At 50.9% G+C, this 24,627-nt stretch overlaps 3 protein-coding genes across 5 annotated transcripts in view; 2 read left to right on the forward strand and 1 right to left on the reverse strand.

Annotated features, from left to right (window-relative positions):
* Nucleotides 1-3,379, reverse strand: part of SPTBN4 (spectrin beta, non-erythrocytic 4) — a 76,323-nt gene extending 72,944 nt beyond the window's left edge. The window contains exons 1-2 of the mRNA XM_055311512.1: nucleotides 3,334-3,379; nucleotides 2,068-2,254 (exon numbers count right to left, since the gene is read on the reverse strand). Of these exons, the coding sequence (XP_055167487.1) occupies nucleotides 2,068-2,239 (172 nt within the window). The 5' untranslated portion in view covers nucleotides 2,240-2,254; nucleotides 3,334-3,379. The remainder of the gene's footprint in view (nucleotides 1-2,067; nucleotides 2,255-3,333) is intronic.
* A 2,412-nt stretch (nucleotides 3,380-5,791) lies between these two features.
* Nucleotides 5,792-18,804, forward strand: BLVRB (biliverdin reductase B). Of its 2 annotated transcripts, XM_055311746.1 has the most exons (5): nucleotides 5,794-5,969; nucleotides 13,354-13,518; nucleotides 13,655-13,744; nucleotides 15,230-15,358; nucleotides 18,537-18,804. In XM_055311746.1, the coding sequence occupies exons 1-5, from the start codon at nucleotides 5,891-5,893 to the stop codon at nucleotides 18,692-18,694; spliced, it is 621 nt and encodes a 206-aa protein (XP_055167721.1). In that variant the 5' UTR covers nucleotides 5,794-5,890; the 3' UTR covers nucleotides 18,695-18,804. The 2 variants fall into 2 exon arrangements, with proteins under 2 accessions (XP_055167723.1, XP_055167721.1); XM_055311748.1 differs by lacking the exon at nucleotides 13,655-13,744 and having other exon boundaries at nucleotides 5,792-5,969.
* A 2,300-nt stretch (nucleotides 18,805-21,104) lies between these two features.
* SERTAD3 (SERTA domain containing 3) lies at nucleotides 21,105-24,627 on the forward strand. Of its 2 annotated transcripts, XM_055309553.1 has the most exons (3): nucleotides 21,147-21,250; nucleotides 22,924-23,032; nucleotides 23,243-24,627. In XM_055309553.1, the coding sequence occupies exon 3, from the start codon at nucleotides 23,249-23,251 to the stop codon at nucleotides 23,843-23,845; it is 597 nt and encodes a 198-aa protein (XP_055165528.1). In that variant the 5' UTR covers nucleotides 21,147-21,250; nucleotides 22,924-23,032; nucleotides 23,243-23,248; the 3' UTR covers nucleotides 23,846-24,627. The 2 variants fall into 2 exon arrangements, with proteins under 2 accessions (XP_055165527.1, XP_055165528.1); XM_055309552.1 differs by lacking the exon at nucleotides 22,924-23,032 and having other exon boundaries at nucleotides 21,105-21,250.

Raw genomic sequence — 24,627 nt, forward strand, 5'->3', positions numbered from 1 at the left:
CTGGTTCATCCTTTGTGGCACATACAGATATTTTTTTTAGAATTGGGAAATTGCAAAGTAACATCAGAACTAGTAATTTTAGACTCACATTTCCCCATGGCTGGAGCTGATGACCAAAGCAATGCTCTACAGTTGACCACAGCCCCCTTTCTACCCTATTCTCTCATTTATGTCACCTGCTTCCCAGAGGCCCTTGGGTTTGACACTACTCCTCAACATCTTATAAAGTTCCAAGAATCTTAGTATCAAAGATCCCACAATTGTCAAATGTTGAGTTACTAAAATTCTTAGATTCTGAGGGAACTGCTTCTGATCTTAGGGTTTCTAACCTTAGGTTAAGATTTCATGATTACCACAATCTATAGTTTATAACATTTCATGTTCCCGAGATAACAAAGGTCCCAAGGGTCTAGTGTTTTAAAGGCTTAATAAGGCTTATGACTGGAGATCCCTGGGTGGCTCAGCAGTTTACTGCCTGTCTTTTGCCCAGGGTGTGATCCCGGAGTCCCAGGATCGAGTCCCACATCTGGCTCCCTGCAAGGAGCCTGCTTTTCCCTCTGCCTGTGTCTCTGCCTCTCTCTGTCTCTCTCTGTGTGTGTGTCTCTCATGAATAAATAAATAAAATCTTTTTTAAAAAAGGCTTATGATTATGAAGTTACATGTCTCTGAAGGTTCTTAGGGTCTTTGCTCATAGTTTTATTTTTTACTTTTCTTTTTTTAAAGATTTATGTATTGATTTGAGAGAGAGAGAGAGAGAGAGAGAGAGAGAGAGAGAGCATGAGCAGGGAGGTAGGGAGGAGCAGAGGGAGAAACTCTCAAGCAGATTGCATGACAAACAGGAAGCCTGACTTGAAACTTGATCCCATGACCCTGAGATCATGATCTGAGCCAAAACCAACACTTGGATGCTTAAGTGACTGGGGCATGCAGGTACCCTTTTGCTCATAGTTTCTTTCTTTTTTTTAAAAGATTTTATTTATTTATTCATGAGAGACAGAGAAAGAGAGAGAGAGAGAGAAAGGCAGAGACACAGGCAGAGGGAGAAGCAGGCTCCATGAAGGGGGCCCGATGCGGGACTTGATCCAGGGTCTCCAGGATCACGCCCTGGGCCAAAGGCAGGCGCCCAACCGCTGAGCCACCCAGGGATCCCCCTTGCTCATAGTTTCAATGCTGATAATTAAATACTTCTGAGGTTCTAAATCCTTCTGGATATGAAGTCCTCAACTTCAATGGTCTACAGTTCCAAAGGTCTAAGGTTCTAAGATTCTGTGTCTATACAGTTCTCTAGTCTTGGCTTATATTGTTCTAAAACATCGAAGTAGGGTGAACAACCATCCTGGTTGATCCCAGACTGAGGGTTTCAGTGCTAAAAACTGGAAGGTGTGGTCATTCTATCTCAAAATTCTCAGGATCTGCATTTCTAATCTTAAATTCCAAAGTTTTAGGATTAGAAAGCCCTAAGGATCTATGTGTATTAGAGTTTAGATTTCTAAGGGTCTAAGATCCTGGCAGTGGATGTCAATGATTAAAATTTCTAAGATTTGTGATTATAAAGTTTTATGCTCTAAGAGTGTCATTTCTAAAGGCCTCAAGCTTGAAGAATCTCTGAATATGACATTCCAAGGTCCAAAAATCCAATATTTGAGCATCTTGAAATTCTAAAGAAGTACGCTTATAAAATCCCACATTTCTGAGACTCTACATTTCTAAGGTTCTAAGGCAGCACTGCCTCATACAGTATCCACAAGCCACATGTGGCTATTTAAATTTAAATGAATGAAAACTAAATACAATGAAAAAGTCAGTCCCTCAAGAAGCACTAGCCACATTTCAAGTGCTTACAGCCTCAAGTACTAGTGGTTAGTGGTTAAGATATTGGACATCCCAGATAGCATTTTCCCATCACCATGGAAAGTTCCACTGGACCGTGCTAGTCTACAGATTCATGTGCAGTGCCTGTGACTCTCTTCCCATCCTCTAGGCCACCAAGATTCTCAAGCACTGACACCCCAGCAGCCTTCTTCTTTCCCTCTCTTCTTCCTTCCACCCCAGTCCTCCTCCAGGTACCTGCCAAGGCCTTGATCCGGGAGCACTCAAAGAGCGAGGCGGCTGCCGTGGAGGCTGCTGGCTGCTCCCGCTCCCAGCCCCGATCAGGGCTTTCCCAGCGGGCTGCAGGGTTGTTGTTGTTAGTGGCCGGGAGGCCCTCCATGTTGTCCACTTCCCCTGGTATCTGCGCCATCGGGGAAGGTGAGACCTGGGGAGGAGCAGAGGCATGTTAGACTAGAGACACGGCCTGAGCACAGAGGTCCCACTTCTAACAGTGACTGACTGTGAGTCCTGTCCACTCCCTTATCCTCAGTTTTCCCTGTCTTTCAAATGGACATAATACCACTGACAGTAACATTGGCCCTGACCATTTCATAGGGCTGTGCTAAAGCACCCAGCCTAGCACTTGGCACAGAGTAGTGTCTAGCGTACATTGTCCCTGTATTATTGTTAGAATGATGACGCTGTTATCAGTAAAACTCTCCAACACAGTAAGAACAAGAACGAACACATATTGAGCACTAGAGGAAGAAAGTCAAGCCCAAAGTTGCAAAGCTAGTGGGTAGCCAGAGTTCAAGTGCAGGTACTCTGATCAAATGATTGCATTAAACAGCCTCAGTTCTTCATCCTTATAACCACACCCTTTGCCATATAACTCCTGAGTGTTCTTCTACTGTAGGGATGAGAAAAGTGGAAGAGCATCTCCTCGCAACCTTGACTCTGGGTTGGGTCACATGACTAGCTTTGACCAGCAGAATCAGGTGGAAGTACTGGTGAATTCTGAACCTGAAACTCAAGAGACTTTGCATGTTTTTGCTTGTGCTTGATTGGGACCGTGAGAAAAATAGTGTCAGCACAGTCCAGGTGTAAGGCTCCAGTCACCAAAGCCAAGGCCAGGTCCAGGAGCCAATAGTCAACACCACTCCCAAACCCCGCATCCCAACATGTGAATAAGCCCAGCTCAGATCAGCAAAACTGCCCAGCTGAGCCCAGCCTCAGTCACTGACTTTAAACTCGATGATTAAATAAATGCTCAGTGTTTTAAGACACTGAGTTTGGGGCTGGTTCCTTATGCAGCATTATTGTGGCAACAGCTAGCTGACATATTGTCTGATCCAGAGCTAGGCTCTAGAACACTGCCGGATTGCAAATATGAAATTTAAGGGGGTGGGCGACACCAGATTCATCTCCTCCTCCCTCCAGGCCCCCTGATACCAAAACTAAGAAACGGGGGAATTGCGGGAAGATCAGTGTTCTTCGCGAAGATTCTGACAGTTGATAACCCACCAGATTGTAGGAAAGCAGGGTCCAGTCTTGGTCAGTGTAGTGGAGACTATCCCTTTGGGTGGACACTCCAAAATCCACTGCTATTCTTCTCTCCTTCCATGGAAAGCTATAAGTGAGTGCATGGCTACTTACCACCTGTGTGACCTTGGCCAGTCACCCTCTCTCTAGGCCTCAGTTTGTTCATCTGTAGAATGGTAATGATAACAGTGCCCATTGCCTACAGATGTTTGTAGAGGAAATGAGTTAATAATGCAGGGTACATGGTATCTAGTACATACAAGCCTTGATATATGGTCCTTGCTATTATTATTCATCCTCTGGCCACCTATCTTAGCAAATCAAAGTGCCTACTATGCTGGAGTCAGACAGAAGTAAGTTCAAGCTCTGCTTTACTCTCGCGGTATTTTTAATCCATCTTTCACTTGGCTTCTCTGCCTCAGTTTCCCTCCCTGTTAAGAGATGATCACAACTGTTTCCTCAGTGAAGGATACTTAGGGATGGGGAGGCACTTAGCACTTGGTAAGCAGTCAGTCCGGGAAGGGTCTGGCCATTACGCCGCCGTTGAATGGAGAAGGAAGGGAGGAGAAGGAGATGGAGGAGGTGGAAAGAGGTGTCCTGCGGCCCCAGCAAAGGCTCGAGGCTGGGGGTGGAAATCGATGCTTTAACCCTTCCAGGGCCGCGCCTTTCTCTCCCTGCAGTCTAGTCACTGCTCCGCAAGGAGGGGGCCCGGGCAGGACAAGGCCTGGGTGGAAGACCCACGCATGGCGCGGAGGCTGACAGGGCTGAGGGGTGGAGGGCTCGTTCTGCCCTGGACCGCTCCCCTCCTCCAGCCCGGAGACCCTCGGGCTCAGGCCAAGCCCACAGCGCGCGGGGGAGGGATGCTCGGGCAGGTGGGGAGATGCTGCAGGGAGGGGCCATCCCCCAACGCCGCTCACCTGGGCCCGCGGCCGCCGGTGCCGCCGTCCCCGCTGCTCGCAGCGACGACCGCCCTCCGCGTCGGCGTCCGGGGCCCGGCCCGGCCCGGCCCGGCTCCGTTCGGCCCCGCCGGCCCCGCCGCTCGACCAGATCCGCATGCGCCGCCGCCGCCGCCGCCGCCGCGCCTCCCCCGCTCGCGCGGCCGCCGCGCTCGGCGCGCCCCCGGGACCCCCTCCCGCCCGCGGTCCCCCGCCGCCTCGGCCGCCCGCAGCGCTGGCCCACGCGCGGTGACACTCCGAGCCACGGCGCTCGCGGGGCCGGAGGCAGCGTCACACACGGCCACGCACTCTCCCGGGGTCACACACTCCCACACGGGCACACACACACACCAGGGTCACATGCAGCGTCGCAAACATCACCCACAGCCACACACTCACGCAGTATCACCCCCACAGGGTCACGCAGAGTCAAACATTCAGACTGACACGCAGTCACACGCTCACATGGGGTCCCACATTGGCACAGTGCCCGACAGCATCACACGTAGTGGCACACTCAAATAGTGCCACCACCACCCACGCCGTGTCACACACAAGCACGCGGATGTCATACACTGTCGCACACTCCCGTGGGGTCACAGAGAGTGTCATATACCCACAGGTCACACGCAGCTTCGCAATCGCACAGGTCACACACTTTTTTACACACTCAAACTTGTCACATCAGTCACACACTCACATGTCACACGTCCTGTGCTGTCACACTCTCATCCAGTCACAAGAGGTCACAAACAGCATCACAACAACAGTTAATACCCACTACCACACACTCAAATAGGTCACAGTCACACATCCTTACATGACACATGGGTGTCATACACTGTCTAACAGTCGCACACTCCCATAAAACACATCTCACACATGTCCCACACCATATCCCCCAGCTTCATGAATGCATACAGCATCACAGACTGACACAGTGTCACCCACAGTGGCTCCCCAAGGTCACAAAGGAACAGCATCAATGCTTGCCACACGGGGTGTCACACACCGTCTCCTATTGTATTAACACAGTGCTACACAGAGAATGGCACGTGGTGTCATCCACAATCTTGTTCTCCCCCGGGGTTACTCACACAGTCCCACAGGGGCACAGGGGCACACACGGTTACAGTGTCACACCCTGCCTCACTTTCTACCCTAGTAGCTTCCGGAAAGCCTTGGGGCACAGTGTGAGTCCCCGGTCAGCGTCAGGCCCTAGGAGGGGGGGCGTGAGCTGGGAGAGGTCGGTGGGCGTGGCCCGAGCTTCGGCCCGCCCCCGGCTCGAGCGCAGAGGCGGGGCATCGGGCCCACCCACGCTCCTCCCAGCTGGCCGGATGCGGCCACGCCTCCCAGGCCGAGCGGCAGGCGGAGGGGGCGGTGCTGGGCGGCCGGCGGAGGCGGGCAGCCTGCTGTCCCGCCCCCCGCGCTCTCCCCGGCTGGAGGCGTGGCCTGCTGGGCCCGCAGGCGGTGGGGGCGTGGCCTTCTGTGCCCGGCCCGCCCCGTCCCTCCCGCGCGAGAGGGACGGAGAAGGCGGCCCAGCAGCCAGTTGGTTCCCGCGCGTCGTGCAACTCCGTGGCCTCGCACCCCCACGACTCCGCAGAATGGCCGTCAAGAAGATTGCCATCTTCGGTGCCACGGGCAGGACCGGGCTCACCACCCTGGCGCAGGCGGTGCAAGCAGGCATGAGCTGGGGCGGGCGGGGGATGTCACGGGGTGCACAGGCAGCGCATTAGGAAGGGGCACCCTGGGACCCGGGTGAGGCTGGTTGGGCCATCAGTGCTTTGGTTTGTGACCTAGGGGCAAGGCAGGTGGCGACGGGGACAGAAGTGGGGGACGCTGTGAGATCCAATTTTATGTGAGTCCAAGGACTAGGGATTGGCCTTGGGAGGCAGGGGGACTCCAGTGACAGGTTTAGATACCATGCGCTTATGAAACGTTGTTGTAATTGGGGTGGTGGTTAGCGCACCCAGCGAGGGCTTACTAAGCCAGGGAGCGGCTTGCCTCCTAGCACCTACCGCTCTTCACCGGTATTAAATCCTCAGAGGGCTCATGTGCGGTGATAAGGAGGATCGCCTCACTTGACAGAAGAGGAAACTGAGGCCCAGAAACTGACTTCCCCACTATCAGACAGCTGGAAAGTGGTGGTGTTGGGATTTGAACCCAACCTGTGCTCTTAACTGCCCAAAGTCCACCGGCTCCAGGCCTGGGTGCCAAGGCTGGAAGTTGAGAAGGCTGGGGGAGGAGTTGCTGTGAGCACCTAATGGAAAGAGGACAGCGAGCGGAGACATTGGTGAAGACTTGGGCGCTGGTCTTGGGAAAGTGGATGAGAGCTGGAAATTCTCAGTTGTCTCAGGAGAGGGGATAAACATCCCGCAGCCTCCCCTCCTGCCTCCGCCATTCAGACTTCACCAACCCTGCTTGGGGCCTGTGACTTCCAGATATAGGGCCCCACCCTTGCTAGCCTCAGTGACTCTGAAGATTTCGACTATCTGGGTGCCCCAACAGGGTGGAGGGTGCCAGGATCCCACTCTCTGTAGTCTTGTAGCCCAGCCCACCCTCTTCGAACTTGCCTAACAATTCCTCATCCCGCCCACTACTCTCCCCTTCTCCAAGAAGACCTAGTAAGGATCTTGATTTGTTGGGGGAGGGGGTGGGAGGAGAAAGAAATTTGTGGATAAGCATTTCTGGAGGAGGAAGTAAGAGGGAGAAGTTGAGAGATGCTGAGTCACCCTGAGGATGTGGATTCCCATGTTACCACCTTAACCTTAATCCTGAATTCCACTGAATTGCACTTGTCCACCCTGCTGGTCACCAGTGGGACTGCACCCCAGGGAATTGAGTTTTGAGGCCTGGGCGAGGCCCTTACCTTCTCCCGGTGGCTCTGACAAGTCTCTTCAGATCCACAGTGAACCTCTGAGCTTCCCTGTCCCCATCAGAAAAAGGAAACTCTAGCTTCATTGAGCTAGAGTTTTATTTACCTCGGTGATTCTATAGGCTGGTACCAGCCTGCCCGCATTCAAATCCCAGCTCTACCACTTACCATTTACTACGTTGTCAAATCTCTTGTCATTTGTGTGCCTAGATAGCTGGAAAGCGGAGCTAAAACTAGTAGTACTTCCTGAGGGGTGCTAGCGATGATTAAGTGAGATAATATATGGGAAATTCATGGAACTGTGTCCAGTACATAGTTGGTGCCCAATAAGCCTTCTTTTGACTAAGTGAACTCATAGCCATGGCTTAGTTGCCTAAAATTGCCCCAATTTCTCTATCTTCAAAATAGGCATGTAATAATACCTTTTAGGCTTATTGCAATTTGGGGCTTTTCAAACTGTGGGTCATAGTGAGTTCTGAGATATACTTAATTGGTCATAAAAGTGTCAGAGTGTATTGCATGTTGAATATTGGTTTTATGAAACTTCTTTCAATTATATATGCATGGATTTGTATGTACTAGGTTAGGCTTTGAAATCCATTTTGTACCGTGGGTTGAGATTAAAAAAAAAAAAAAGCTTTTAAGGGGCATGATCTCTGCAACTTACTCTCAAATAGTTAAGAATAAATAAAAATATATATATATATATATATATACACACACATACATATATATGTAACATATGTTTGTGTATAAATGTATTTATATACACATATATACAATTATGTATGTTATATATTATACACACACAAAGATAAAGCAAAGGCAAGCATGAGAATTGAGGTCTTACAACTTTCCTATATGTGTGAATTTATTTCAAAATGAAATATTGACAGAAAAATATTAAGTAAGGGATTTTTGGAAGTACCTTAAAGACACTCTTTTTTCTAAAGGTTAAAATCTGTGAATTCTAAACCACTCTTGTTTGGGATGGTAGCCACTAGGTACATGCACATCTGGTTATTGAATTTTACATTTAAATGTGGATTGTGTTAAAAAAAAAATCTTGGAAAAAAAATACCATTCATCTGTAGAAAGTGCTTAGCACAGCACTTGGCATATAAGTTTCTCAATAAATGTCACTAATCAGCAAAAATAGAACACTAATGGGCACCCTTTTACAGAGCCTGTGTCAAAGCTCTTACTCTCTAGGAGAACATTTTTCTCCCCCAGAATACCCACAACTTACTAGGGCCCACTTTAACCATTGGTAGTTAACCGATGCCCACACTGGCATCCTGGAAGCCCCCACCGTTCCCTGATGTGTGAGTACAACACAGGCTTTGTGTCATTCCCTTATGAAAGTTGGTCACACAGGATGGGGGCACTGGGCATTATTTACTTATGCATGAGAGACACAGAGAGAGAGAGAGGCAGAGACACAGGCAGAGGGAGAAGCAGGCTCCATGCAGAGAGCCCGATGCGGGACACGATCCCGGGACCCCAGGATCACACCCTGAGCTGAAGGCAGATGCCCAACCACTGAGCCACCCAGGCATCCCTTATCCATGCAGCTGATGGACATTGGATTGTTTCTATTTGGGGCCATTATGAATAATAATGCCCCATGGACTTAAATGATCAAGTTTTGTGTGAATGTATGTTTTCACTTCTTTTGAGCATATACCTAGGAGTGGAAAGGCTGAGTCATATGGTAACTCTATGTTTATCCCTTTGAGGAACTACCAGACGGTTTTCCAAAGCAGCTGCAGCATTCAATACACCCATCAGTAGTGTATGAGGGTTTCAATTTCTCCACATGTGCACCAACATTTATTGTCTGTCTATTCTAGTGGGTTTGAACTTGTATCTTGCTATGGGTGTTTGTTATTTAATTTATTTATTCATGAGAGACACACAGAGAGAGGCAAACATAGGCAGAGGGAGAAGGAGGCTCCCTGTGGGGAGTCTGATGAAGGACTCAATCCAGGACCCTGGGGTCAGGACCTGATTCAAAGGCAGATGCTCAACCACTGAGCCACCCAGGTGTCCCAGGCTCACTGATTATTAAATGGCTTCTTGGAAAGCACCAAGAACAATCCCAGGTATACAGGAAGCACTCAACTAATGTTGCCATTGGGTAGAACTGGTGGGTTTCTGGCTGTGGGGGTGGGGCTGGGTCCCCCCATGTGTATGGGTGTGTATGTGTGGCAGGCAAGGCTTGTGAGTGAACATGTGTCTCTGGCAGAAAAGGCTGGGTTCCACTCCCACCATACCAGAGCATGTTCTTCCCAGGCTCGGGGCCTCAGCTTCCCTAATCTGTTGTGGACGATCATGACATGGGTACAATTTGTCTGGACACCGTGACCCCTTGGCCAATTCACTGGCTGGCTCTGGAGTGTGGAAAGGAGGGATCCCAGGACCACTGAGCCACCCAGGTGTCCCTCTCATTGTGGTTTCGGTTTCTATTTCCCTAATGACCAATGATGTTGAGTATCTTTCTGAGTTTTCGTTGGCCATTTGTGTATCCCCTTTGAAGAAGTCTATTCAGTTATTCTGCCCAATTTTTAATTGGGTTAGCCATCTTTTTATTACTGAGTTGTAGTTCTTTATATAGTCTAAATACAAGTCCCTTACCAGATATATGACTTGCAAAAGTTTCCTCCCATTCTGTGGATTATCCTTTCACTTTCTCGATGGTGTCCTTGAAGCACACAAGTTCTTAATTTTGATGATATCAGTGTGTCTGTGTTTTCTTTTGTTGCTTGTGTTTTTCATGTCATAGCCAGGAAACTGTTGCCTAATTCAAACTCACAAAGATTTATACTTACGTTTTTTCTAAGATTTTTAAAATAGTTTTAGCTCTCGCATTTAGGTCTTTGATCGTTTTGAGTTTATTTTCATATTTGGTGTGAGCTAGGGATCTGACCTCATTCTTTTTACAAATGCGTATCCAGTTGTCCCAGCACCATTTGTTGAAAAGACTATTCTTTCCCCCATAGGAAAAAAAAAAAAAAGAATTGTCCTGGCACCCTTTCCAAAAGTCAACTGACTGCCTTAACACTTAGATACATTATTTAAACCTACATTAACCTTGTAAGGTAGACTACTACTAGTGTCACTTTATAAATGAAGGTCCTAAGGCCAAGAGAGGCTAAGTGACTTGCCCATTGTCATACAGCTAGTTAGTCGTGGGGCTGTAATTCAAACCCAGGGTTACTTTGAGCATTAAATGAGTTCATATATGTAAAGTGTGTAAACATGATCCTTATTATCATCATCATTGTTCCAGAGTGTTCACATATCCCATCATTTGTTTTTTAATATTGCCTTTTGTTTATTTCTCTTACAAGTTCAGCAGTAGCTGGATTTGAAGGGAGATAGAGTCAATGAGATGAATTTAAAAAAATAATAATAATAATAAAAAGCTCATCAGTATCTCAAGGTTGGGAGCTGAAGGCAATACCAGAAACAGGTTTAATATTACTCTTTATTTTAATAATAGTCACGTGAAGGAGCTCTGGGTGCTGCCTTAGACAGTGGTGGCTTCTTTCGCAGCTTTTCTGTCTGCTGGCATATGCTACTTCTGTTTTGCCAGGCACTTCCTGGAAGAATAATGCCTTCCCCACCCCCACCCCGGTTGTGATACGGGGTTCTGGTAGGCCTTGGCTACCTGGGTGAACTGCTCCAGCTACTTGGCACAGTCCTGTCCGCAGTTCTCACATTCCCGTTGTTGACAGGCCTTCAACCTTTTCTGAATAAGTTGACAATCTTCTTTTTTTTTTTAATATTTTATTTATTTATTCATGATAGAGAGAGAGAGAGAGAGAGAGAGAGAGAGAGAGAGAGAGAGGCAGAGACACAGACAGAAGGAGAAGCAGGCCCCATGCCAGGAGCCCAACACAGGACTCTATCCTGGGACTCCAGGATCACACCCTGGGCCAAAGGCAGGCGCTAAACCGCTGAGCCACCCAGGGATCCCCAGTTGACAATTTTCTTGATCAACTTCATAGTCTCTTCTCCATTGCATTTCATGCTACTGCTGTATAAACTCTCACTAGGGTTCTGGGCAGTTCGGAAGGAGGTCAAAGGTCTTCATCAAATATGGGGAGTGAAGGCCTGCGGTGAAGCACCAGCATGTGGCATTGGGGCTTGGGGTGCATACATGTCCTTGTCCAAGCTGTCCGGCATGGCGTTGGTATGGGGGCTCCACTCTCCAACGTGGGACCCTAGCCCATCATTTTTTTTTTTTTAAGATTTCATGTATTTATTCATGAGAGACACACAGAGAGAGCAGAGACATAGGCAGAGGGAGAAGCAGGCTCCCTGCAGGGAACCCGATGCAGGACTTGACCCCAAGGACCCCAGGATCATGAACTGAGCCAAAGGCAGATGCTCAACCACTGAGCCACCCAGGTGACCCCCCTTATTTATTTCTGAAATACATGATGACAGAAGTGAAACAATTTTGTTTTTCCTTCTCTCATTTTCTGAATAATGAATCAATCCTCTGATAGCTGTGATGTGCCATGAGGTTTCTTTGTTAGTTTATTATGAACTCACAGATTTTAAAGTATTTCATGTGTTTTGATTCTTTGTCATCAATATTCTTTTGGACAAATCATATTGTCCCTGATTTTTCCAATGAGAACCCCTTCAAGTGGCTCCTGTGTCCTTTCAGTATGGCCGCATCATTTGTTAAGCGCGGCCTTAGCAGCTGACAGTACAAGATATTCCAGGCTTGGGGCACTGGAATATATATATATTTCCAGGCTCATCTTGTCCTTTCCCTGTCGCAGGCCAGCAATCAGCCCTTTCTCAAAGGAGCTCTGGTTCACTTACCACAAGGATGATATGTAGAGGCTGTCTTAGTGAGCTTGGGCTGCTATGACAAAATAGCATAGGCTGGTGGCTTAAACAATAGACATTTGTTTCTCATTGTTCTGGAGACTGAGAAGTCCAAGATAAGGTATCAATCTTAAAAAAAAAAAAAAAAAAAAAAAAGTCAGATGCTTAACTGACCAGGCCACTCAGATGCCCTTCTTCCTCTTCTTGTAAAAGACACTAACCCCTTCATGGGGCCCCACCTTCATGACCTCATCAAAACCTAATTACCTCCCAAAGGCCCCATCTCCAAATACCCTCACATTGGAAGTTAGGGCTTTAGTATATGAATTTGGTGGGGTTGGGGAGGCATAAACATTTAGTCCATAACAGAGACAATTAATCATTTTTTTCTTTTTTTAAGAATTATTTATTCAGGGACAACTGGGTGGCTCAGTGGTTGAGCATCTACCATCTACCTTTGGTTCAGGGCATGATCCCAGGGTCCTGGGATCGAGTCCCACATCGGGCTCCCTGGGTGGAGCCTGCTTCTCCCTCTGCCTGTGCCTCTGCCTCTCTCTCTGTCTCTCATGAATAAATAAATAAAATCTTAAAGAAAAAGAATTATTTATTTACTTGACAGAGAGAGAGAGGAGAGAAGAAGAAGTAGGCAGAGCTGAAGGCAGAGTGAGAGGGAGAAACAGACTCCCTGCTGAGCAGAGAACCAAATGCCGGGCTCTATCCCAGGACCCTGAGATCATGACCTGAGCCATAGGCAGATGCTTAACCACTTGAGCCACCCATGTGTCCCCTAATAATTTTTTTACATCATCATTTCCATACACTCAAACATTAACATCTTTTGCCATTGTTTAGAACAAAGGAAGAAACATGTTGGTTGTAAACCTTAAAATGGGTGTGTATGTGTGGGACACAGAGTTACTCAAAATTCTTGGGGAGAAGATGTTCAAAAGAAGATGTTCAAAATCCTTAATGACCACTTTAACCTGGCCCAACCCTTCAGAAGTAGGCCTGGGGTCCAGTCCCAGCATTGGGCAACCTTTGGGCAACTCACATCTTCTACTGTACCTCAGTTTCCTCCAGGACCATGGATGGGGGGGCATAGATCAGTGTGATGCCAGACTTTAACCTTTTACTTGCTGGAGAGTGGAGAAGTCTGGGGCATGCTGGCGGGGGGTCCTTAGTGGCAGGGTATTTATGACCCAGCATGAAGGGTATTGCCCCATCACCGGGGACCTGGGGGATGGATTTGAGGGTTTGTGGCACCCTCCCAGACCCAGCTCCTGGAGCCTGGGGGTGCCAGCCCACAAGCCCACTGACCTGTCTCTCTGCCTTCTTTGCCCACAGGTTACGAGGTGACAGTGCTGGTGCGGGATGCCTCCAGGCTGCCCCCAGAGGGGCCCCAGCCGGCCCACGTGGTAGTGGGTGACGTTCTGAATGCGGCCAATGTAGACAAGACTGTGGCTGGACAGGATGCTGTCATCATACTGCTGGGCACCCGCAATGACCTCAGTACTGGGCCCCCTCTCTGCCCACGGCCCACCCCCGTGCCTCGGCCCCCAGCACCACCCCCGCCCCCGGCCCCGCCCCTGCCACCCTTGCCACCACCGCCACCTGCTAGTGACAGCCACTCTCTATCCCCTCTAAGGTCCTACCACAGTTATGTCCGAGGGCACCCGGAACATTGTGATGGCCATGAAGGCCCATGGTGTGGACAAGGTCGTGGCCTGCACCTCGGGTGGGTGGCGGGTCATAGGGATGGGACTGAAGGGGGGGTAGGCAGTGGACAGGCAGCCAAAGGGCTTCTGCCAAGTGGCATCAGAGCCATCCCAAGTTGAGGATTTATTGAGCACTAACTGTGTACATGAACCTTCCCAGGTGATGCCCGGGACACAGTGGTGACCAGTACAGCCCTGCGCCCTCCACTCAGGGGTCTCATAGATGGGACAGAAGTAGTGAACACGCCCAGCATTTCACATGACAGGCCGGAATAGTCAGGGCCAAGATGCAGGGGCACAGGCAGAGGGATCAGGGTCCTAAGCGGAGAAGCCCAGCAGCGGCACCAGACCCAGCCCGAGGGGGAAGGGAGAGCCTCCTAGAGGAAATGACAGAGCCGGGCATACACAGCCAGGTCTCTACCCTCACAGGGCTCCCCATTTACGAGGAGATGGGCATTAAACAACTGGCTGCCTCGAATAACCCAAGATGGGGTACAGGGTTCATACAGGAACAGTTAAGGCTAACAGCATTTACTAGCACTTACGATGTGCTAGGTGCCATCTGAGTGCCTAGAGATGAATGCCACTGAATCCTCACAAAATTCTGAGTGTTTATGCTCCTAGTGGCACATGGCAGGTGCTCAGTTAATAGTAGCTGTTCTTTTTTTTTTTTAAAGATTTTTATTTATTTATTAATGAGAGACACATACAGAGAGGCGAGACATAGGAAGAGGGAGAAGCAGACTCCTCAAGGGGAGCCCAGGACCACACCCTGGGCTGAAGGCAGATGGTCAACCACTGAGCCATCCAGGCGTCCCAATAGTAGCTGTTCTTATGCCTCCCTTGGATGGAAGGCCACGGAGGTGCAAGGAGGCCCACCAGCTGATCTGAGTTCCACAGCTTGTGACTGGCACAGCAGGCTGTGAAACCAGGCTGTCTCGTCTCTACGGTCTCCACGCCTTGCCCCTATGTCTCATCCTCCCCAGGAAGGGAAGCAACCTGAGGGAGGGCAGAGGGATCAGCAGTTGTGAAGACTTGGAGGTGGGAGTGAGGCTGGGGCAGCGTGCGAAGGGGAGAATGTTGGGTGCTGAGGTCAGGAGGCTGATGGCACCAGATCTTGTGGGGCCTTAGAGGCTCTGGTGGGGACTCTGCTTTCACCCTGAGTGAGACACAGTCACAGACATAGCTCTGACCCTCTGGATGTGCACAGGCTCCATCTGGCTGCATGTGGGGAGCAGACTGTGGGGGCAGAGGCAGGCAGTCCAGGGAGGAGGCTGCTGTCACCATCCTGATAGAAGGTAACCAGACAGGAGCAGGTGGGGACAGAAGGGGTGAGCCCTTCTATGGCCATCAGACAGGAGGCTGGGACAGGCTGGGAGGCCTATCCATTGGAAGGCAATGGATAGCCCATATAGGGTTTTGTCCTGGCATAAGTCCAGCAGGGTGTGTTGCCTGGCCATCTGTCCTCAAGCATTGGCTCACCGCGACCTATGTCCACCCCCCAGCCTTCCTTCTGTGGGACCCGTCCAAGGTGCCCCCACAACTTCAGGCTGTGACCGATGACCACATCCGGATGCACAAGGTGCTGCAGGAATCAGGCCTGAAGTACGTGGCTGTGATGCCACCACACATAGGTGAGTGGGACTGGGACTTGCAGCAGGGTCACCAACAGCCAGCCCCCTCCTGTGTGCTGGGGAGACCTGCCAGGCCTATCCTGACCAGTGTAAAATCGCAGATGTTCGTCTTACACTTTCTATCCTCTTTCCTGCTTGATTTTTATCCCCTTTCTAACACCCTTTCAGCTCTCTCTGTTGAGCGAACCACCCCAAATTGAGAAATGTAAAAACATAACCTATTATTATTATTATTATTATTATTATTATTATTATTAAGTTAGTGGAACTAGCCCATATTCAAGGGAAGGGGACTCACCTTTCACCACATGGAGCATATCATTCTCTATTTTATTTAGTGGGTGTTTTATCACCAGAATGTCAACTCTTTGAAGGCACGGATTTTGTCTTGTTTTTGATCACAACTATGTTTCCCAGTGCCCAGAACAGGGCTTAGCATAGAGCAGATGCTCAGTAAATATTTGTTGGATGAACGAATCCAGGGGGACCATGCTTCACAGTGGCATCGTGGAGAGAAGCAGTAAACTACACCTACACCCTCTTCTCTCCCAGGTCTGGAATCCGTCTGGAGAGAGATGCAGAGTCAGACGCAAGGAGACGTTCATTTGTTCATTCATTCATTCAACAATGTCTCTTGAATAGGGAGTGTGTGCCCTTACAGGCACTGGTGACACAGTGCATTCCCATGAGGCTCACATTTCTGCCAGGGAGACAAGGAAGCTAGATGTTCTTTCTGTTAGGTCTGCTGTGGGGAATGAAGAAACTAAAGCACAGAGAAGGGAATAATGGGGAGCCATTTATGGAGCAGATTCCCTAAAGAGATGGTCTCACACACTGAGGGAAGGAGGCAGATGAGGGGAACAGCAGCGTGGAAGCCCAAAGGCCCAAAGGCCAGACATTTGTGTCTCCTTCACATTTGTCTGCTTACTGCAAGAGCAATTTTTTTTTTAAGATTTTGTTTATTTATTTGAAAGGAGAGACAGACAGAGAATACCAGTGGGGTAGGGGGAGGAACAGAGAGGGAGAAGCAGACTTCCCACTGAGCAGGGAGCCCGACACTGGGACTCTATCCCAGGACCCCGAGATCATGACCTGAAGTGAAGGCAGATGTCAAACCCACTGAGCCACCCAGGTGCCCCTGCTTTGCCCTCTGCCTCCTGGGGCCCCTGACCTGACAGGAAGAGGCATACACCTTCTAGAGGGTCAAAGAAGGTTCAGTTCAGGGCCCTATTGGGACTAGAATCCTCAGCTTTGAATCGACAGCAGTAAGGCCCCGTGGTGGAGAAGCTGGGTGGGAATCCCAGCCCCAGCATCGTGTGGACTTCAGGCCTGTGGCCTCTGAGCCTTGTTTTTCTTATCTCTGAACAGATAAGTGATATTACTTCTTGACCTCCTGGGTTTGAAGTGAAGCCCAGATACATCATGCCTAAAAATTATTTAACATAGAGTACCTTCTTTAGTTTTTTTTTAAAAGATTTTATTTAATTACTCATGAGAGACAGAGAGAGGCAGAGACATAGGCAGAGGGAGGAGAAGCAGGCTCCATGCAAGGAGCCCGATGCAGGACTCGATCCGGGGACTCCAAGATCAAGCCCTGAGCTAAAGGCAGATGCTCAACCACTGAGCCACTCAGGCATCCCAGTTTTTCTTTTTCTTTTCTTTTCTTTTCTTTTTTTTTTTTTTTTTTTTTGGTAGTATGTGTGTAAAAACAGATCTCCAGGAAATTTGAAGAAATTAAAGGTTTATGAATATCCATAAATCCTTCATCTAGAATCAATTAACAATTTGCCCTGTTTGCTTTATCATTTATGCATACATCCAATGTTTATATGTGAATACATGTGTAGTATATATATTTTTATAGTGTGTGTATATTTATTTATTTATTTCAACGTCCCCTTCCCGCAAAATCATGATCTGACCAAGGATCATGTGTTTAGTTGCCATGTCACCTTGAATCTAGAACAATCTTCCATCTCATTTTTTTTTAATTTTTTTTTAATTTTTATTTATTTACAATAGTCACAGAGAGACAGAAAGAGAGGCAGAGACACAGGCAGATGGAGAAGCAGGCTCCATGCACCGGGAGCCCGACGTGGGATTCGATCCTGGGTCTCCAGGATCGCGCCCTGGGCCAAAGGCAGGCGCTAAACCGCTGCGCCACCCAGGGATCCCGTTCCATCTCATTTTTAAAAAATATGTCTCATAGGGGAGCCTGGGTGGCTCAGTCAGTTAAGTGTCTGCCTTCAGCTCCAGTCATGGTCTTGGGGTCCTGGGACTGAGCCCCACCTAGGGCTCCCTGCTCAGCAGGAAGTCTGCTTCTCCCTCTCGCTCTGCTGCTCCCCTTGCTTGTGCTCTCTCTCTGTGTCAAATGAATAAATAAAATCTTTTTAAAAATAATAAAATAGGGACACCCGCACCAGTAGGCTCCAAACGATTCTAAGTTAAGTTGGTCACAGTCAGAGATTTTTAATTATCATAATGAAGCCAACAGATGCCCTCCTACTGGCCAACTTATGCCTCCAGACGGAAGGACCTAGAGAAAATCTAGCCTTTGCTACTGGGAAGTCACCCTTTGCAACCCTGGGAAGTGACTCTTCCAGATTCAGTTTGCCCATCTGTAAAATTGAATTAATAATAGTTCCTAGCCTATTCCCTGCTTTATTTCTCTCCCTGTAACATACTGTCTATTTCACTCTCTTTATCTGTTGCCTTTTCCCAGCTAATGTCTACATGCAAAGGGCAGGGATTCTTGTTCATTTGGTTCCTTGCTGGGTGCCCAGCCCCTGACACATAACAGCTGTCAATAAGGATTTGTCAAACGGATCAAATAAGGGGTATAGACTGGAGTCCTGCACATGGAAAGAGTTTCATACATCATGGACTTTTTTTTTTTTTAAGATTGATTTTATTCATGAGAGAGACAGAGAGAGAGGCACAGACACAGGTAGAGGGAGAAGCAGGCTCCTCGCAGGGAGCCCGATGGGGGACTTGATCCCAGATTCCGGGATCACACCTTGAGCTGAAGGCAGACGCTCAACCCCTAAGCCACTCAGGTGTCCCATGTTGTGGACTCTTATGCCCTCTGGGCTGGGCACATTGTAAGCACCCTGGAGCGACCACGTGTTGTGGGAAGGGGAAAGGACCTCAGCTTCACCCAGTGTCTTTACACTTTCAGGAGACCAGCCGCTGACTGGGGCCTACACAGTAACCCTGGATGGACGCGGGCCCTCCAGGGTCATCTCCAAACATGACCTGGGCCACTTCATGCTGAGCTGCCTCACCACCGATAAGTACAACGGGCACTGCACCTACCCCTCCCACCAGTACGACTAGGGGCTCTGACCCTGTCCAGGAGGACAGCATTCTGGCAAATGGAGAACAGAGGAAAGAAGCAATAAATCTTGAGTCAAGAGCTTCAAATTATTCTAGAAGCCCCAACTCTGCGACTCTTTCCTCTGTCCAGTTTTGTCTGGGTGATTCAGTGTTTCTATCTGCCTCTGTGTAAGATTTTCACTCATTTCCTCGTCTGGCCCTGTGCTAGAGACCAAGGGAGGACTGTGATGACCCAGGGGGGCAACCTTACCTTCACAGATCTCACGGTCCTGCGAGGAAGACACCCCAGCCCACGACAGTGACAACCCAGAGTGGCCACAGCTCTGAAGGAGGAAGCCCAGAGGGCTGAGGGAGCTACCTGACCCAGCTTGAGGAGCCAACAAGTTAATAATACTTTGCTCCAAGGGGAGGAGTGGTCATCCCCAAGAGGCTGTTACATGGAAGCTAACCTGTGCAGAATCATTGTAAAAAGCCTGAGCTTTATTCTGAGGTTCTGTGAAAGGAGTGGAGCAGGAGAGAGGTGGGGTGGGGGGGCACAGCCAGCTTTGTGTTTTATAAAGCTGCCCTTGGCTGCCATGTGAATGTGGATCAGAGGCGTGCGAGAGTAAGGGCTGGAGCCCCAGGGTACCAGGACGGAGGCCTTGAGTGGGGCCCGAGGGTGGGCATGAGCAGAATGGACAGTCCATGATGGAGAGGAGAGAGACACCCAGAAAGAAGCATAGAGCTGGAACCTGGAGACAGGGTTAGAGTGGGGCCATGGTGAGAAGGGGAGCCCTGGAAGAGGGGCAGGTTTGGGAGGGGGAGGGGAAAGAACGATCCCTTCCTCATCCTGTCCTTTTTTGGAATCTACTGTCCCCTGCCCATGTTCCCCAGAGACACCTTTCCCTGGTCTGAGTGAGCCAGTCCTCTCTCCCTATTTCCAGCTTCCCCCACCTACCCACCCAACATCTTTTCCCTTCCCCTCAAAAAAATTGTAATTCCATTCCAATCCTATATTGCTTCTGCAAGCAGCAGGATGACTGGTTGACAAATTCCAACCGGTAATAACTGGTCTGAGGAGCCTAACTCCCGTCGCAGGGGCAGCCTGGAGAAAACAGCCTCCCTCCCTCCTCTTGGTGAAACGTGGGGGTGGGGCATTACTGACTGGTTCAGGCTTTCAGGGCACTAGCGCTGTTTTTTTCCTGCCCTCTTTCTCTTTCTGTCACATTAGGCATTTAATGTGCCTTCTTTGTGTCCAGCCATGTGCTAGGTGGTGCTATGGACCAAGCGCTGGGCGACCCAGATACAACGTTGGTGCCTGCAGGGCCCACAGCCCCCACGGTGGGCGCCCAGGTCCAGGAATGGAAGGCATGGGCAGAGGGGTCAGGGCCAGGACGGGGGGGGGGGGGGGGGGGGGGGGAGCCCGGGACACGGGAGCAGCCCAGAATGGGGGGCCTAACCCACTCTGGAGCATCAAAGGAGGGCTTCTGGGAGGAGGAAACTTTTGAGAGGAGTTCTGGGGAGAGGCGGCGGCCTGGGAATTGAAGGATGTGGGAAGCAAGTTTAAAGATCCGGAGGCCCTTTATTGCCATTTTTGAGGACGTGCTATGGTACCTAAAACACTGGGGATAAGGCAGGGAAGAAAACAGACAAAAATCTCAGGGTTTACGGTGGTGGCGGGCCCGTGAAGTCATTTTGGAAAAATGGAAACTCAATCACTGGGGCCGCCTCGCAGGAGGCGAGGAGCGAGGAGGAGTGTGCATCAGGCCAGACCGTGAAGGGCTTTGTGGAAAAAGGGAGGAGCTGGGACTTTGTCCCCAGGGCAGTGGCGAGCCAGGAACGAGTTCCCAGCCGTGGAGGTGCCATCCCTCCTGAGCGACGAAGGATGGGGCGCCGGGGGTGGGAGGGGAGGCGGCAGGAGAGACGACCGCAGGCCGCGCGGCGAAGTCCTGAGGCTGAAGAAAGAGGCCGCGGGGCAAGCTGTTGGGGGGGCAGGAAGACGGGAACCCGGCTGCGATCGCCCAGGCAACGTAGGCCGCGCCGAACTATTGGCTGGTCTTGAGCTGCGTCATCCTCCGCCCCGCAGCGTCCGCCCTCGGAGCCCCGGGGGCGCGGCCTCCGCCAGCGGGGAGGGGAGGGGCGTGCCAAGCAGCCTCGCCCTCGGACGGGGGTCCTCACCTGCTCTAAAGGGATGGCAGGGAGGAGGCTGACGATTTTGGAGCGAGGACCGTGACTGCGGTGAAGGAAGCGGCTCTGACGTCCTCGCCGCCCTCCGCCCTAGAGACGAGGCCCCGCCCCCCCGGCCAGTCGGAATCCTTTAAAAGGTCCCGGGTGGAAGGAAAAGGGAGGGCGGGGCGGGCGTCTCCTGGCGACCGGCCGGTGGCTCCGCCCAGCCAATCCTCGCCCCGCGGCGGGCAGGACTCCAGCCAATCGCGGCTCGCGGTTCGGGTCCGGGGCGGGGCTGGGTGGGCCGGAGGCCAGACCGAGAGGCCCGGGGGAGGTGAGCGAGGCTGCTACTCAGCCCTGGTGGTGCTGCGGTCGGTCCGGGACTTGGTCATTGCGAACCTGGTGGCTAAGGTGAGAGAGAGAGAGAAAGGCCACCCCGGCTTGAGATTCGCCTTGGGTTAGGGGAGGTGGAGACGCGCCCCCGAGAGTTGTGAGGGCGGGGTCTGGGCGTGGGTCGGGGGGGGTGCAGATGAGGGTGACTGAGAGGGTTGGTGGGGTTTGGGGGCTGGAGACTGAATTCGAGATCCTGGCCTGAAGGCGAAGTTTTTGGGGGCAGTATCTTCAAGTGGAGGGACTTTGAAGCTGGGACCCAGGGTGTTTGGAGAAGCGAGAGAGCCAAGGAAGGAACTTCTGGGGCAGGAAATCTGAAGATTAGGACAATTCGGGTCCCCCGGGCGGGTTGAATTCGGGGCTCGAGTGCTCTGGAAAAAGGGTGAGGGGTTGGGGCTGGGATCCCGGACCTTTGGAAAAGCGAGAGAACTACGTGCAAGGAATCTGGGTGAGGGAGGCGCAGTGGCGGAGAGGAGGTGCTGAGAATCCCGCGTTCAGGTCTTAGAGTCAGAGGGAGAGTTTGGAGGTGAAGTCGAAAGGCGTTTGAAAGACGGGAGAATAGGGGAAAGTGGACGGGTGAAGGTATCAAAATTAGTCCCCCGAACGGAGTAGGTCGGAGAGCACTTGTAGTTTTTGAGCGACGTGTTGGGGCCTTGGGTCTCTGGACCCGAGAGCAGTTTTGGGGAAGAATCTAGGACCTTCTTGGGGTTCGAAGGACCGGGAGAAAGCAGTTTTAGGGCCGGAGACTGGAGTGGGGGAGGGGCGCTCCGGGCGTGGAGCTCAGACCCGCCGCCCTGGAGGCTGCGGAGGGCGGGGCTCGGCAGGCGCCGGGCAGCTGGACGTCCGGGTTCCCTTCCCCCACCTGCCCCGGGCCCTTGTGCGCATGCCCTGAGGGAGGGCGGGGGAGAGTCCGCCCTGTGGCGTGCGGAGCCCTCTGGGGATTGTAGTGCACGCTCCGTGTCACCGCACGTGCCGGGCGGCTCCGGGCCCACATTTCCCAGAAGCCCCTGGGCTAAATGGTTGCGGGCCGGGTTGCTGAATGGAGATCCGCGGAGGGGGGCGGAGCCTGGCGTGAGTCGAGTTTTAGCAAGTTTTCCTATGGGGCGCGCTTTGGGGGAAGCCGAAGGAGCGGTAGAGAGGAGGGAGGCTCCTTCGCAGCTCTTGGGAGTGCTTCCAGTCGGTTAGGAACGGGACAAGGGAAGAAATAGCCTCCCTGTAGCGCCCGAGTGGCACAGTCCGTTAAGTGACTTCGGCTCAGGTCAGGATCTCGGCCCTGGAATGGAGCCCTGGTTCCAGCTCCGCGGTCTATGGGGAGTCTGCTTCTCCCAACCCCTCTCTCCCCATCCCCCATGCTCGCTCTCTCAAATAAATAAAATCTTTTTTTTACAAAGAAGAAATATCCTCCCTGTGAAAAGAGTCTGGACAAATACGTGTCCTACAGGGCTCCAGGTGACTGGAGTATAATAGGCAGTTAATCGATAAAAATATTGAATGAATATGTTGGCTAAGGTTAACTGTAGATGGGCCCCGTGCATATTACACGTAGGAGCTCCTTGAGAATACGGGGAGAATTTTTACAATCCTCATTTTACCGAAGGAAACAGACCCAGAGAGGTGATGTCTGTAACTTACAAAGATCAAGCAGCGGAGCAGTGTCAAGGGCAGAATTCAAACCCAGGTTTCCCTGCCTCCAGTCCAGGTCCGCGTACTCCACCCCTGTCCTGTGTGACACTTTGGAAGAGAGGAGTATTGTAGAAAGAACAGCTTTGTGACTTGAATCAGGATCCTTGTCTTGGAGATGAGGTAATTGAGCCCCAAGGAGGCAAATTCACAGTTCACCACCACACAGGCAACCCAGCTATGTTTCAGTCCAGATCTTGTTCTCTTCATCATTTTCTTCTAGTCCTTTTAATCTCCTCTGCAGCCCTACAGGATTCACATTATGCCCATTTTATAGATTTGGGATTTGAACTAGCCCCGCTGCGTCTAACTTGCCCCCACTTATCTCTACAGGGCATCATGGTAGGAGGCTTGAAGAGGAAACACTCAGATTTAGAGGAGGAAGAGGAGGATGAGAAATGGGACTGGGGTCCAGCAGGCCTGCGGAGCTACCAGCAAGCCCTGCTTCGAATCTCCTTAGACAAAGTCCAGAGAAGCCTGGGCCCCCGAGCACCCAGCCTACGCAGGCATGTCCTCATCCACAATACCCTCCAGCAGCTCCAGGCCGCGCTCTGCCTGGCTCCAGCACCTGCCTTGCCCCCTGAGCCCCTCTTCCTGGGCGAAGAGGACTTCTCCCTGTCAGCCACCATCGGCTCTATTCTCAGGGAACTGGAGACGTCCATGGACGAGACAGAGCCCCCTCAGAATCCAGTGGCTCCCCCAGGCTCCCAGAACGAAGTGCTGCCCCAGCCTGATCCAGTCTTCTTAGAAGCCCTGAGCTCCCGGTACCTGGGGGACTCTGGTCTGGATGACTTCTTTCTGGACATTGACACATCTGCAGTGGAGAAGGAGCCTGCACCGGCCCCACCAGAGCCTCCTCACAACCTCTTCTGTGCCCCAGGGTCCTGGGAGTGGAATGAACTAGATCATATTATGGAAATCATTCTGGGGTCCTGAAACTTTGGGGGGCTCTTTTCCTCATCCTAGCCTCAGTGGGCTGGATTCCTGGATGCAACTCCGTGTGTGTGTGTGTGTGTGTTTTGGTGGGGGCTCTACACCGTGACTCTGGCCTCCTTTCATCCCATTTCAGGGTTCCACAAACCATCTTGCATGTGTGTGTGTCTGGTTACCACAGCCTTCTGTGAAGGTGGGTTTTCCTGAAGTAATTTATCTGTTCCAAATGCCTTAACGCGACTCTGTTTCAGGGAGTCGGATTTCCCACTTCCCACATCTCTTCTGCCCTTCCCTCCAGTTCCTACTCCCCTTGTGACCACTGGGGCCTCAGGGAAGATAAAGCTGGGCCTGACAGATGATGACTGGGATATGCTGCCTGGTTGCTATGGGAACTCAGATTTTGCCTCTTGCACCTCAAGGGAGCAGGAGGGGCTGGCCTCCTCCCCTCAAAGGTCAAGCCCCCACCTCTTTGGCAAGACCCCAGTCCCAGCAGTCTCCTGATTCATAACCAGGCCGGACCACGTGCAATAGGGTGGAAACCAAACCACTCCATGCCGCGTTATTTAAAAGAAAGGCGGGTTTTGTGGTGGGTTTTGTTTTTGTTTTTTGGTTGTTTGTAATTACTTTTTTTTTTTAATAAAAGTGTTTTGGGAGGGGTGGTGTTGCCTAAAAGTTTCTAAACTTTCATTGGGTCAGTGGGAGGGACCTGGTAAGCTCCCTGGACACCTGTACCCTTTACCTGCCGAAGTGAGGGCAGGCATATTATTAAACATAATATTTGCTGA

This window comes from Nyctereutes procyonoides, unplaced genomic scaffold (assembly GCF_905146905.1).
Source record: "Nyctereutes procyonoides isolate TBG_1078 unplaced genomic scaffold, NYPRO_anot_genome, whole genome shotgun sequence".
Classification (NCBI taxonomy): Eukaryota; Metazoa; Chordata; class Mammalia; order Carnivora; family Canidae; genus Nyctereutes; species Nyctereutes procyonoides.